The 13,695-nt window shown below is 52.8% G+C and overlaps 1 protein-coding gene across 9 annotated transcripts in view; it reads right to left on the bottom strand.

Annotated features, from left to right (window-relative positions):
- Window positions 1–37: 37 nt before the first annotated feature.
- Window positions 38–13,695, bottom strand: part of Clec16a (C-type lectin domain containing 16A) — a 224,433-nt gene continuing 210,775 nt past the window's right edge. For 4 of the 9 annotated variants that reach the window (XM_087202950.1, XM_004864890.4, XM_087202951.1 and 1 more), the window contains 2 exons: window positions 10,439–10,597; window positions 38–698 (listed from right to left, as the gene is read on the bottom strand). In XM_087202950.1, the coding sequence (XP_087059076.1) occupies window positions 343–698; window positions 10,439–10,597 (515 nt within the window). In that variant the 3' untranslated portion in view covers window positions 38–342. Of the gene's footprint in view, window positions 699–3,631; window positions 3,756–10,438; window positions 10,598–13,695 lie in introns of all 9 variants that reach the window. The other 5 variants (XM_087202954.1, XM_087202955.1, XM_087202956.1 and 2 more) reach the window with 4 other exon arrangements.

Raw genomic sequence — 13,695 nt, 5'->3', positions numbered from 1 at the left:
CCCTGGCGTTGAGGACTTTTTCCCCCCAAATAGGTGCTTTTTAAATAAATGCTTTTTAATCTGCTGCCAAAACCAGAAATAAATAGCCAAAAGAGACGTTGATCTAAGGTTGCTTTTCTACAGCTTGCTACCCAAAGTGACCTTGTCCGTCCGATTCTTCTGTGCACACGGAGGTGACAGGAACTGCCTGATGGAAGGGAGGGGTGCCGGTGGGTCCAGCCACCTGGGCTGCTGGGCTCCTTGAGGCAGCCATGGATGTCATCTGCATCCACAGACCCAAGACTGTTCTTAAAGAGGTCCCTACCAGCGGGCCGCATGCACAAGAGGAGGACTGGTGCCCGTTCAGTGCTTGGAGAGGCCTGCAGGCTCCACACATGCAGCCTCCTCGTCTGGGCTCTCTGGGCACGTTGTGGTTGGTGTGGGAGGCTGGGGGAGGCCGGTGAGGGTGTGGAGGCTATGGGGATCGACTGGGGGGACCAGGGTCAGTGACTCGACGCTCAGTGTGTCAGCAGTGTCCTCATAGAGCAAGGAGATGGTAGGCTGTGGAGCGGGGAGCAGGCTGGGGGACAGGTGTGCTGTCTCCACCTCTGTGCACCTGGCTGAGTTCTTGCTGGGCTTGGCTTCTGCTTCCATTTCATTGATGATCTCCAACTGGTCAGGAAGGTGAGGCTGAGGCTGTTCTGGAGTTGTGGGGGCGTCTAAGTGGCAGAGAAAAAGCAGGGACAGACTCAGGCCCGGCAATCCTGTGTTCAGGCTGGTAAACTCTGCTCCCATCCTGAACTGGGGCCAGGGAAACCTGGGTGGCAGATGGCTGGTGTGGGGCACAGCCTGGCTCTACTCCTCCTGGAGACACAGGCACTAAATCAAGTCTTACTCGTCTGGGGAAGGTGTGTCAGGGCCCAGGGTCCCCTGATTTGTGGTACCAGGGAAAAACTGGGGGGTCATGCAAAATTAACACGTGTGTTAAGAAAGCACAGCTGCTCAGAGCAGAGGCCCAGGCAGACTTTGTGGATGGGCGAGTCTGGCACTGTTGGCCTTATGACAAAGACATGATTAAGGAGTAAAGGGGTTCAGGTATGCCTATAACTTCAGGCCAGGTCCAGAGTCTGCAGTGGGGATGTTCATTCACCCAAGAGGGAGTCCACTGTGATAATAACAATAATCTCAAAAAGAATTTCTATAGAATTTTTCAGCTTACAAAACCTTGGACTGTGGTTTGTCTCCTGTGTGTCCAAGTGCTGAGTTAACACCCATCAAGGGGTTGGGGCTTCACCATCCTGAGCTTCCCTATAGGGGCTGTGGAAACCACCAGGCTCCATTTGATGTAGGTATTTTCAGAGTGGCAATTTCTTTTTTTGGGGGGGGCACATTGTAAAATCCATGATTAGACTGCAGACAGATGATGAGCTGCCCAGCCAGACATGAGAGCAAGTGGAGGTCATGGTGAGACCACCTTGCACAACTGCAGAGGCCCAGTGTTTAGACACTGAGAGCAAGGCCTGGGCATCCCACGTGGGTGGAAAATTCTTATTTGTATGGATCTTGGGATCAAGAGGCCCTGGGACCCCTTGGGGGATGTTTTTGTTCAATGTGATTCCAGTTGAGTTAGTTTTTCTTTTCTCTTTTAAGCCAAAATAAAACGTAAAGGCAAACCGAATACACAGCAAAAGAATGGAAAAACAAAGAGCAAAAATAAAACCATGCAGCATAAAGAATATGGTGAATGAGATGAAGAGAATCCCCAAGAGAAAGCATAAGTGCAGACCCAGTCTCCCAACACATACGTTGCATTTCTTCCCACAAGACTCAGAGCCAGATGAGGTCTGGAAGGTTCCCATTAATTTTTTTCTAAGGCCAGCTGGCCTGCCTGCCTGTCTGTCTGTATGTCTCTCCCCTACTTCCTCCCCCCACACCCTCTGAAGTGCTGGAGATTGAACCCAGGACCTTCTGCATGCTGGGCAAGTATTCCACTACTGACACCCTGTTCTAGCCAGGCCTCTCTTAACAGGGGGTGGGCGGCGAGTGAATGAGAGGAGGTCCAGAGCAAACCACCACACAAGTTTTGGGTCTGCCCTCGCTTGGAGGTGCCCACAGGCACCAGTGAGCACTGATAGAAAACGTGACTTGGGTGTGATCTGAACCCACAGAGGGGGAATTCATGCTCCTTGAGAATTCTGGTTTCTCTAAATTTCAATTAATTTGCTCCATGTGTAAGGATACCTGTGGCGCTGGGCTGCTTCAGGTCTAGCTCCTGTTTGACCTTCAGCAGGGCTTGCCTGATCCTGCTGCCTTCACACTCACTACAAAAGGGCTTGAGCGTCTTCCCACTCCTACAACTGCACATGAGGACCTACAGGTAAGCAGCACTAATGAGGTGGTTTGGAAATGACTAATGCTCCAAGTGGTGCTGTCCTGCCATCTGGAGATGGAGGGGCAAGACCATTTCTCATGGTTTCTAAAGCTTCCAAGGGAGAGTTCCCTCTTTGCTCAAGCCTACCCTTGCAGGCAGACATTCAGGGAGCTGGCAAACCTTTCCCTGATCCCTACTGGGGTTTCTGATGAACAGAATAATTGAGGATATGGGAAGGCTGTAGTCTAATCTGTTTTAAAAAGAAAACCCACTAATAAATACTACCATACACACAAAACTGGTTTCTTTCTTAGGAGAAGAACCAGCAGTGGGAAATCTGGCATATCTATGTGCCCACCAGTGGTGACTCTAGCCTAAGAGGCTCCGAGGCAGGGGCCCCTCCTCCCTGGCTAGCACCCTCAGAAAATGGCCTGGAGCTCTGGGGCAGTGCCTTAACTGATCTGCATCAAGTGTGGGGTGTTTTCCAGGGACAGCCCGGAGGTGCTGGGCTTGGCCTGGGAGAGGCAAGGTGGGAGATGGGAAGAAAAGGAGAGCCACGCACGCCAAGCTGTGGGTGAAGTTCAGAGGAAGCGGGGAAACAAAAAAGCAGGAGAGAGGCTCCCTACAGACAAGCGCAACTGCCAACGGAGGGGAGGCATCAGACACCACAGAGGAAATGTCACAGGGGAAGGTGGCAGCGGTGGCCCTGACAGAGTGAGCCAGGCCCCTGGGCAGTGGCCCACAGACCTGCCTCATCAGTGACATGAAGCAGGAGCACTGAACATAAAAGGAAGGCGATGGGGTCCTGCTCTTGGTGTATGTATGGGAGATGACTTGGTCTCTGGCTGGAACATGAATGAATCTGCCACTTAGCTTTGGGCTAGGCAAGGGGACAAAGACAGGAGTAATTTCTTGGTTGTGTTTTGTAAATTCTCAGTTCTCCCGCCAACTCCTGCCTGGTCTCATGGCCTAAACCATAGGGACCGATGGAGACACACTGGGAGATGCCACCTCCAGCTCAGGGCCGGCTATGGGGAGGACAGTGTCTCCGGGCTGCATGGGGAGGAGTGTGAGGGTAAAGGGCGGATTCGGGCTACAGATGGATGGAGCAGAGGGAATGGGAAGGGCCCATTTTTGGGAAAGCAGAGGAAGTCACCAACTTCAGAGCTGCGCTCTCCCACAGCTTGGAGTCCTCACAGGCCCAGCCTGTCCCCCATGCTCCTGCAGACCCTGCCAAGGTGACAGGAGTGTGGTGGGCCCATGGGGCTCTGTGAGACCTGCCTGAATTGATTGTACGTGAGTTGCCGTGGCAGCTGCCGTTCGAAGCACTAAACCCAGTGGCCACCATGGCTGTCGGCCTCCGACAGGCTGAACACTCGCCGGCGTCCTTTCCTGCCACTCCTGACTAGAGGGAAAACACAGCGACAGATCATAGAAAGCCTTTAACAATGGAACAGCAAAGGTGATGTAGAGACAGGGACATAGCAGAGACGGACGCAAAGCATTGACCAGAGCGAGGGGCAGGGCTGTGCCCCACTGCGGGCTCTTGGAAGCTGGTCCAAGGAGCCAGCCCCCCATGCAGACAGGACACTCCCACGACACCCTCCAAGAGGAGGCAGGGTTGGAGGACCTGAGAACCAGACCATCCACTCGTACGATTTAACTGGGTTAAGGACGGGGAAAGTGTAGCCCTGTTGGGAAGGAACGATTTGGAGTCAAAAGCAGCGTGTGGTCTTGGTCACAAACCTTAGCGGACAGAAGAACAGACTTGCCTGTCAGTATCAGCCAGGACCCACAGTTAAGAAACAAAATCCCCGCCCCCTGAGACTGTGAGAAGGGATGGGTGTGTGATTGGAGGCTCAGAGCCAAACCAGCTAAGCGAACGCAGCAGATTTCTGACCCCGACAGAGGAGGCGATGGTTCTTGGTGTTGGCGCAGGCTTGCTCAGCGATTTCTGGGAAAGCACAGGATGCTCGAGGTGTCCCTGGCCCCTCCCTCAGCCCAGTGGCAATGCTCTCGGGGCGACCTGGTGATCTGCACCTTGGAAACTCAAGAAGGAACCAGAGCAGGAAGGGCTGTGGCAGGGCCCAAGTGGCTGAGGGTGGGTGGCAACCAGCTGAAACAGTGTTAGGAGCATCTCGCTGTGAAGAAGCAGCTATGATCTTAGGGATGAACTCAGGTAAGAGCACAGCTAAGTGATGTCCCAGGAACAGTAATGTGAATGTGCTCCGACTCCGCAGGACCACAGGCAGAAAACTGCTAGAGTGGCAACTTTCTGTTATATCTATATTACCCCCACAAAGCAAGTAATGCCATGGAAAGACAAACACCTCTTCCTCTGGGTTTCTATCCTTGAAGCCTAGGAGGACTGAGGAGATGGAGTTCAGTGACATGGAGGCCACTCTCAGGCTGCCTGGGCCTCACAATGGAGGGGTGTGGGGTGAAAGTGATCCATTCAGACAAAGCACAGGGAGGAGAATGCGGGGGAGGTGCACTGCCAGGAATCAGCACCTTCTTTCTTTCTGGAAGCCTTTGGAGGGTCAGAGCCTGGTGAGCTGTAAAATGCACCTTTAAAAGAGCAGAGTGACCTTCACTCTGATGTCATTTTCTAAAAAACGACTTCTGGGGCCAGGGATTTAGCTCAGTGGTTTCACTGCCTGCTGCGTAAGTGCAAGGACCGGAGTTCGATCCCTGGTACCAAAAAAAAAAAAAGTAAAAAATAACTTCTGTCCTCTTCTCAGTAGCTCTCCCTGAACACATGTGAAATCCAGCTAATCTGGAGATTAGAGACGCAAGTGGCTGTTTAAGGAACTCAAGGTAGGTCCCAGAGCTCTTCTCTGAGAGGATGGTGTGCTTAGCAGGTTCCCACACAGAGAGCGAAAGTGAGCATGCGTGTGAGCATTTGCATGTGTTTGAGTATGTGCAATGTGGCACCTTGTGGGTGCACAGGGCAGCCCAGAAGATACTTGGGCCTGTTTTCCCCTTCCCACTATAAGTTCTCTGCAATTTCAGCTTCTCAAAACCAGAAAATGTTAAGGGGAAAAATGCTGATTCCAACCCTGTAATTTTCTCACTTAGGGATCAAGCTGAGGCCACCAGGCTGTTATGCTGGCTGTGTGAGCAAGACGCCTGGCTCCTGGACACTTAATGGTACAGGGTGTCCAGTTCTCCCACAAGGCACGGAACACCAGAGCACTTCCTTTAAAGGGCAGTGGTGCTGGGCATGGTGGCAAGTGCCTGTAGTCCCAAAACTTGGGGGTGTGGTGGTGGGGGGCTGAGGCAGGAGGATGGCTTCAGCCAAGAAGGTCAAAGCCAGCTTGAACTACATGGTAAGACCCTGAGTCAAAAAAAGAAAAAGGAAAAAGGTATGGATGAGATGGGGAGGAGCCAACCAATAGCTGTGGTGAGACAAAAAAACCAACAATGAATAAAAGCCCTTTGCTCCCAATCATCTCTAACTGATTCTTGGAGTTGTTAAGGAATTCAGTTTGGGCCTTCTCTGCAGTTTGAGGTATGCCTTGGTCCCCAACTTGAGCACCTACTCAAGAGCCACCTGTGGGAGCATCCACAGCTCAATATGCAGAGGGTACTAGGAGGCACGTGCTGCCCACACAGATGGGGTGGCAAATGGTCGCACTGCAGGGCAGCTCATCCCTTTCTGGCTAAGGGGACTCTCTGCCTGTTCTGGGCCAGGTCTGGGGACTTTTAAAAGATAGACTATCTCCTCGTCTTTACTCAGAAGGGCAGAATTTATAGGGAGCTAGGGGATGGGGACAAGATTCCACTTGTCTCCAGGAAGATGGAGGTCTTGGGCCTGGTGGACTCACGAGAGACCCAGGCTGCCTTTCTCATGGACCCCTGGCACTCACTCCTCGGCTCTCATCTCCAGTAAGGCCTCCTCTGGGAGAACTAGAGCCTTCCAGAGGTGTTCTGTGCTGGCTGCTGACACCTCCTGCATGGGCCCCTCTTCACAGTTTGTAACTACACACATCTGTGTGACCATCTGATGGGCCCTGGCTGCCCCAATCAACCGTGAGATCCAGGCTTTGCTTAGAAAAAGACGACTTATTAGGAACGAGTGTGGGGTACCTAAAGCCAAAGTAGAGAAGATCCAGGGAGACAGTCAGACTGGGAGACCACTGAGGACCGGGGTGATGGAGGGACCTCTCGGGCCAGGTCTCAAGGTCTACAAAACTAAGAGGGGTAGCCTGAGCCACTAAATCTGGGGATCTCCAGGGGAAGGCTCTATAGGAAGATGAGACATCTGCATTTGGGATAAACACAGACCTCTGTCAAACCCAGGCAGGAAGTATAAGGCCCCTGAGCTGGACAGAGTGGAGGCAGGTAACACATCTGAGCATCACTCAGCTTTACCCGCTGGTGTGGGTATGAATCCATATAGGCCAGCAGAGGAGACATGGCCTTCTGGGGTCTACTTTGCTGCTGATTTGGGGGGTCCATCAGGCCTTTACCTGATGGGCCCACACAGCCCAGCTTTCTACTACCTGGGGGTGTGCCAGTCCCCCAGGCCTTTATAAGCACAGCTTTTCAGCTGGGCCCCTGAACAATGGTGAATGTCAGGAGAGCTATGCTCCATGGGTTGCCTCCCACCAGGATCCCAACCAAGCCCAGGTACCTGAGAAAGACCTGGGACCTGCATCGGAAATTCTGCCAGGTTGGTTTAGAAGATGAAGTATGGGCTTTGGAGCTGCCAAGGATAAGGTTTAAATTCAGACTCTTGTGCTTGCTAGCTGCATGACCTTTCTGAGTCCCTGTGTTTTCAGTTGTACAGAGGGAGGTAAAGTATGGGAGCACCCAGTAACAGGGTCTGCAAGGTGCTTGTGGGCGCAGTGCCAGGGATTATGTGGGCCTGGTTTGGGGAGTACATCTACAGGGATGCCGTGCAGTGTGGACACCTGGGAGGGCTTTGCAGTGGCTGTGGCAGGAGCCCATGCAGACGTGAGTGCCTGGGTTATGTGAACTGCTAGAAGAGTGGAGGGTCATCCACGGCTCTTGAGAAATTTTAAACTTTAAAATTATTGCACATAGTTGTGCAAGTTTAAGAGGTACAGTGTGATATTCTGACATATATTATATATGCTGTGTAATGATCAAATCAGGGTAAAGGACATTTCTAGCCCCTCGAAGGTTCCTTGTTTCTTTGTGTTGAGTATTCAAAATCTACTCTTCTAGCATTCTGAAATATACTATAAGTGACCATAAAATGTGCCATAGTTGCCATACTGTGCTACAGACCTTCCCATTTAACAGTATTTTGTAACATCTCTAATTTTTCAAGCTATCCTTGTACAATTTATGGTTTCGAAACCATGGCACAGAGCCTGGAACACTAGGCCTGTCTCATTACCAGGTAGATGGCATCTCTTGGGTCCTTTCCCAACCTAACACCTGACCATCAGAAGTGTGGCCTCAATGCCAGAGTGGCCCCTGGAGGGTGTTAGTTCCTGGCAGCTGCTTGCACCCTGGACTCTGGGGGCTCCATGAACACAGGGTCATGGATGCTTCTGATTTAGCTCTATACCCTCAGAAACCGCTCTGAGGACAGCTGGCCCCTTGGGAGCCAGATGGAGCAGCCGGCAGCTAGGGTGGATGAAACAGGATGGCAAGAGGCCCTCTTGTCCTCTCCAAGGATGCTACCTCTGGCGGGTTTTAGTAGGCCCCTGATGGGTGGAAAATCTCACCAGCAAGGTGTGCATGGGCAGCTAAGCACCAGGCTACTACTCAGCCAGTGACAAACCAGGCACTGGCAGAAGAGAGCCCATCCCAACAAAGGCTCCTGTCCTTTCTTCCTTTCTTGGCTTCCTTCTAGCACAGTCTGGTAGGATACCAGGCAGATGCAGGAACCATCTGGTTAGAACCACCGCTATAGGTTTTGTTTTGGGTGGACTGGGGTAGCTGACAGCTGGCCTGAAAGTTTAGCCTCAAGACCAAAGGAGCTCCTGGGCTGCAATGCTCTCTTCTTGTAAGGATCAGTGGTGTGTCCAAAGGCGTCCATTTCCCTGTGTGAGAGTAAAGCATGAGCTGCCCACCAGTTATCTTGGTGTCTGCAGAGTTGGACAGGCAGCTGTGCCTCAGGCTGTTTCTGTCATGTGGCATAAAAAATGAGGAGCTGTGCGCTTGCCTGCTGAGGCTGTACCGAATGGGAACAGACACCTTGGAGGTCCTGACTCTACCTATCGACTGGCACTACCCAGGCACCTGGAGTTGGGCTGACAGTACCTGGATCTGTGAGATGAGAAAACATGCGTTGGCACAGTGCAGGGAATGGTGGGGGCAGGGATGAAGGGACAAAGGAAGACCAAGAACAAAGAAACTCGAATTCACCACGGACATGAGGTCTTAAGAGTAGATGCAGCTGCGAAGCCCAGCTATCACGTTCAGGGGCACAGAGGCCCGATTTTGGTAATGTGGGTCCTGGCTGATTTGAGTTTGAGGCGAAGAAGTTTACGGCTCACTTAGTCATTGGCTGTGCCTCCTTAAAAATGGAAGAAAGGTATCCACAATAACATGGGAGAGCCTTCATCCCACAGCATTTGTCAATGTGTTTGGGAACACACACACAGAGATGTGCACAAACAAGCAGAAGGTGTGTGCACACAAGCACATGGACACACAGGAAGCAGCAGTGAGGGAAGAAGGGACCCTGAGGGCTGTGCCTGGACTGAACTTCCCAGCCACATGCCTGGGAACAGTGCTGGCAGCTGCTCAGATGGACAGCCAGGCCCAAACCAGGCTCAGAAGTCCCTCAGAGAGTGCAGTCACTCTCTGCAGTCCCCAACCCTGCACAGCAAGGGTCTCAGTGAGGGGCTGAGCATGCCCTTCCTGCATGGGCCTCACGATGGCACAGGAGACGGAGGTAATGTATGCCTCCCGGGGGACGCACAGGAGGGCCCTGAGTCCAAGTGTGGACACCAGGCTGGCTTAACTCTTTGCTGGGAAGGTAAAGGCTGCAAACATTGGAGAGAAAAGTACAGGTGCCCGGGAAGACTTGGTTCGCCATGCCAACATCCTGTGTCTCTTGTCATCATGCTTCATTCTACAACTTAACATGAATCGGATCTTGAAGTATGATAAGCAAGGGCTCTGGATGGGACCTTGCAGGGGCAGTGAAGAACATCAAGGGTCCCCAGTTGGGGGTACAGGCTGGAGTGACAAGGACCCTCAGACCTGGGGTGGGGGTGGTGCTGGGACAAGGAACACAGAGCTGGCTGGAGCCATCAAGCCTGCTCCTGCCTGAGCTCTGTTGCTGTGGCTGCATTCTGGGGCCTTGTCCACCAAATAAACTTGGTGTCCCTACTCCTGGGATCTTATGCAGTGCAGCCAGCACTCACGTGTGTGTGGCTCACGGCAGTTGCGGAGGAGGCAGTGGGGGTGGTAGGGTTGGGGTGTTGCATCTCCTTCTCTAGGCTGACTCCAGGGGCTCATGGATTCTCTCTGTGCTGTGTCTGAACTGGTCTAAAGTAAAGGACAGGAAGATGCGACTCCCACATGCTCACCTTACAGATAGTAGCAGGATGCACCCCGAGTCTGATGATTGTACCATACTGAACATTTAAAGAGGAGACTGGCCAGGTGTGATGGCACATGCCTGTAATCTCTGCACTCAGGAGGCTGAGGCAGGTGGATCACTGTGAGTTTAAGGCCGACCTGGGCTACAGGGTGAGTTTAAGACCATCCTGAACTACATAGTGAGACCCTGTCTCAAAAAACCAAAGGGGGGGAAAAAAGGGAGGAGACTAGCATGTGGGGTGGGAGGATTAGCAGGGACTTGATTCTTTTCCCAGAGACCCCTCGTGGGGACACCTATGGCTCTGGTGGTAATGACAGGTGGGCTTAAGAAAGGCCATCTGTCATCGGTCCCTTCAGCTCTGCAGGCAGTGGGGGAGGCTTTGCAGCGTAACAGCCTGAGCAAAGAGCTAAACCAGCCTGTAGGCAACACCCAACACCCTTGGGGTGGCAGTGTGTGTTACACACCATGACAAGGAGGAGCTGGGAGTTAGTGGTCATAGAGGCAACAGGTCATGGGGTTTTCCAGAGCCTCCCGCCCCTGAGTCACTCGGCCAATACCTGCTGGGCTCTGGGCTGCAGAGGGTGTGGAAGACGAGCCCCCCGAGTCACAGTGGCTGGTGCTCCCGCTGCCGCTGGGGCTCCCACTGGCGGAAGGCGGTGATGGTGATGACAGGGATGGGGAGCTGTGCTGGTTTATGCACTGGGCCACGGCAAAGCCTGCAAGACAACAGGATGTGATCGAGCAGGAGAACCGGCAGTGAGACACTGCTCCAAGGCTGGACAGGGGCCTCAGTGTCCAGGTGAGTTCCAGAGAGTCTGGGCCCATTGCCGGCTGTGAACTGACCTGGCTAGGGACTGACCTAGATGCAGGTGAAGCTGGGTTAGGGAAGAGGGTGCAGCTGCCACCATGCTGAAGGCGGGGGGTGGGGGTGGGGCCATGATTCTGAGCACCTGGTGTTGCCTCAGCAGGGCTGACTGTGCTCTGGAAGGGGAATTCTGGGATGCTGGCAGTTTACACAGAGGTGCTGGCGACCCTACAGGCAAAATCTTGGGGCCTCCGCTGACATGCCCACACTCTGCCCGAGGGAGAGCCCTGTACTCTCCTTGCCAGACACCTGCTCTGCACTGATTGGGGGGAGAGGTCAGGTTCAGGAGCAACAAAGGTTCTGCACAAAAGCTGCCCATGACAAAGCCGGGCATGGTGACGCACACCTGTGATCCCAGCACTTGGGAGGCTGAGGCAGGAGGAAGCACCGGGCATGTGAACACATTTGTTGTGTTTCTGGGTCTGCTTCCCCATGGTGAGCTGAGGGCATTGTCATCCGCTCTCACGATGACCCTCTGGACACAGCACGCCCAGCATGGCCATGGCACATGTTAAGTGCTCAGCAAATGTGTTTTTCCTAGTGAACCTCAGCCCTTTTTTCCAGGCCCCATGCTTTCCTGCAGACTACTGAAGACCTCTGCCCTTTACACTCTGCTTTTCCAGAGGGCAGTGGCTGCTGATTTTATTCACTAAGTCCATAAAAACTTCCAAGGAGCAAACAGCTTATCAATAGTTTCAGGAGCCCATGCAAACCATGGGCTTCCTGCTGCAGCCCTAGGAGCTGGGCAGGACCCACGGTGATGGTGTTCTGTGGCCCACTTCCTCTGGCCCCTAATTCAGAAGCCGAACTAACATAAAGGATGGGGAGCGAGCTGTCCTCGTAACAGAGGGGGACCCATCCTCCTGGCACTCTGTCAAGCCTTGCTACTCCCTGAGTGATTCCCTGAGCCACAGCCAGCCCCAGATATCACCCTGTGCCCCTGCTCACCCTAGACCTCGTACGTCCAGCTTCCAGCTGATGCCACTCCCAGTAGGTCCTCCAGGTTCCAGGCTCCTCCTTCTCAGAACTCAGGAAGGGGGCAGAGTGTTGAGCAGAGAGGAGTAGTTGCTCTAGAGGCTGCACGGCCTCTGTGCCCAAAATACCCTGCCAAGCCTAAAATATTTTACCTCCTGGCCCCAGATAGAAGAGGTGCTGAGCCCCAGTGCAGGTGATTTTTTTTTTTTTGTACTGGGGAATGAACCTCCACACTGGGCTACATCCCTAGCCTTTTTTATTTTGAGACAGGGTCTTCTAAGTCACTAAGTTGCCCAGGCTGAGCTCAAACTTTCGATCCTCCTGCCTCAGCCTCCCAGAGTGCTGGGACCACAGACACGTGGCACCATGCCCAGCTGGAGGCCAGGGTTTTAACCATCTATTCACCTACTAGCTAAGAGGCCTAGACAAGTCCTTGCATCTCTCTTAGCCTCCTGTCCTCTCTTAGCAGATGGGACGTACTACCCCCCAGTCCACCCTTTAGGGCCATCAAGGAGGGGCTGGTTGTACTGTTTGTGGGAAGCTATTTTTGCCTGCTCCTTAGGTCCTTAAACATTGGGCCCTACTGATACCCTCAGCCAGGCTCCAGAGGCCGCGTAACCTGTGTTGACCTGGGCAAGGCCTGTGTGCGTCTCCCGGCATGGTGGGCGATCTCAGGCCTGGGCTGCTGTGTGGTAGGAGATGTTTCCTGCCCTTGCCCACCACAGAGGTCTGCTATGGAGGGAGTGGCAGGATCACTGTCCTGGGAGTTCTCAGGGAGAGGCATTTGTGCTAGACTGTGTGTGGTGGGAGAACCCATCAGAGGAGCTGTGGCAAGCATCCGGCAAATCCAAACACTGCTTAGGAAAATTCCTTGGGGACAATCAGCCACAGCCATACGGAACAAGTTTTATAGCTGCTTACTTCTTAATCACTTAAAGTGGTAAACCCCTGAGTTTACAAGCTGTTTACTTGCCTTGAAAATGAATTACCCCTTAACAAATCAACATGTCAGGCGGCTTTTCCCAAGCTGCCTATTTAACAGAGGTCCAAGCACAGGGCCTGCAAGTGCCGTAAGAGTCAGGGTTGCTCCCTGTATGCCTGAGTAGAAGAATGACACAGTTGTGACCCGGGCTGTCACACACCTCTTCTCTGAGGACACAGGTCTCTAAAGCCCTGCTTTATTACCACAGCGTCATATACCTGTTTGTGATCATAACGTATCAGGAATGAGGTACATGGGGGAGCAGAGGAGATGGTAAAATTGCAGTCAGGATACTAGTGTTCCATCCCAAGGGAGGGAGGAAGAGAGAGAAAGAGAGAAGAGAGGAAAAGTCTTTGATTTAGGGAATGGGCTGGGGTCAAGCCAATAGACAGCAATAAAATTTGTATGTAATGAAAGTCGAATAGAAAAATTATGTCAACCTCTGGTCTTGTGCATTTGCAGGGTCTAACTGAGCGAAGGCAATGCATGCATCTGTCCCTCCCTGCTGCAGCTAAAACCCCCAACTGCCTCCTTTCCATTCTCCCTGCTAGGTGGTGCTGGGACCCTGAAAGGTACAGCAATTTTTTTTCTTTTGGCTGAGTGCCCAGTCCCCCACCCTGTAGCTTCAAGGGGTTCTTTCCCAAATTGAGGCAGCAACTGCTCTGAGAGTGTGCTTGCCATATCAGAGACAAGAGGGCACCCCTGTCCAGAGTGCCCTGGCCTCCGGTTCTTGCTCCATCCCAGTGAGGCAGTTCTGGAAGAACTAGCTGCAGCAGAAGTGCCAGAGGCTTTCTGAGCCTATGTCAAACCCACACAGATGGCCAAGTCCTTGCAAACACACAGACAAGCCAGAGATCATGGGATAGGTGACAGGCCTCCCTGAGATCTTCTCATCAGATAACATTCTTGGCTTCCCCTGGGTCTGTCTCAAGCACGGCCTATGAAATGTGTACCAAAGGTTGCACGGACTTGCACACCTTCTGCCTGCTCCA

The sequence above is a fragment of the Heterocephalus glaber genome, unplaced genomic scaffold, assembly GCF_053883595.1.
Source record: "Heterocephalus glaber isolate CG9 unplaced genomic scaffold, H.glaber_assembly_v1.0 deba00001781, whole genome shotgun sequence".
NCBI lineage: Eukaryota > Metazoa > Chordata > Mammalia > Rodentia > Bathyergidae > Heterocephalus > Heterocephalus glaber.
The sequence above is the reverse complement of the archived record's forward strand: the minus strand, read 5'-3'. Positions and strand labels throughout refer to the sequence as shown.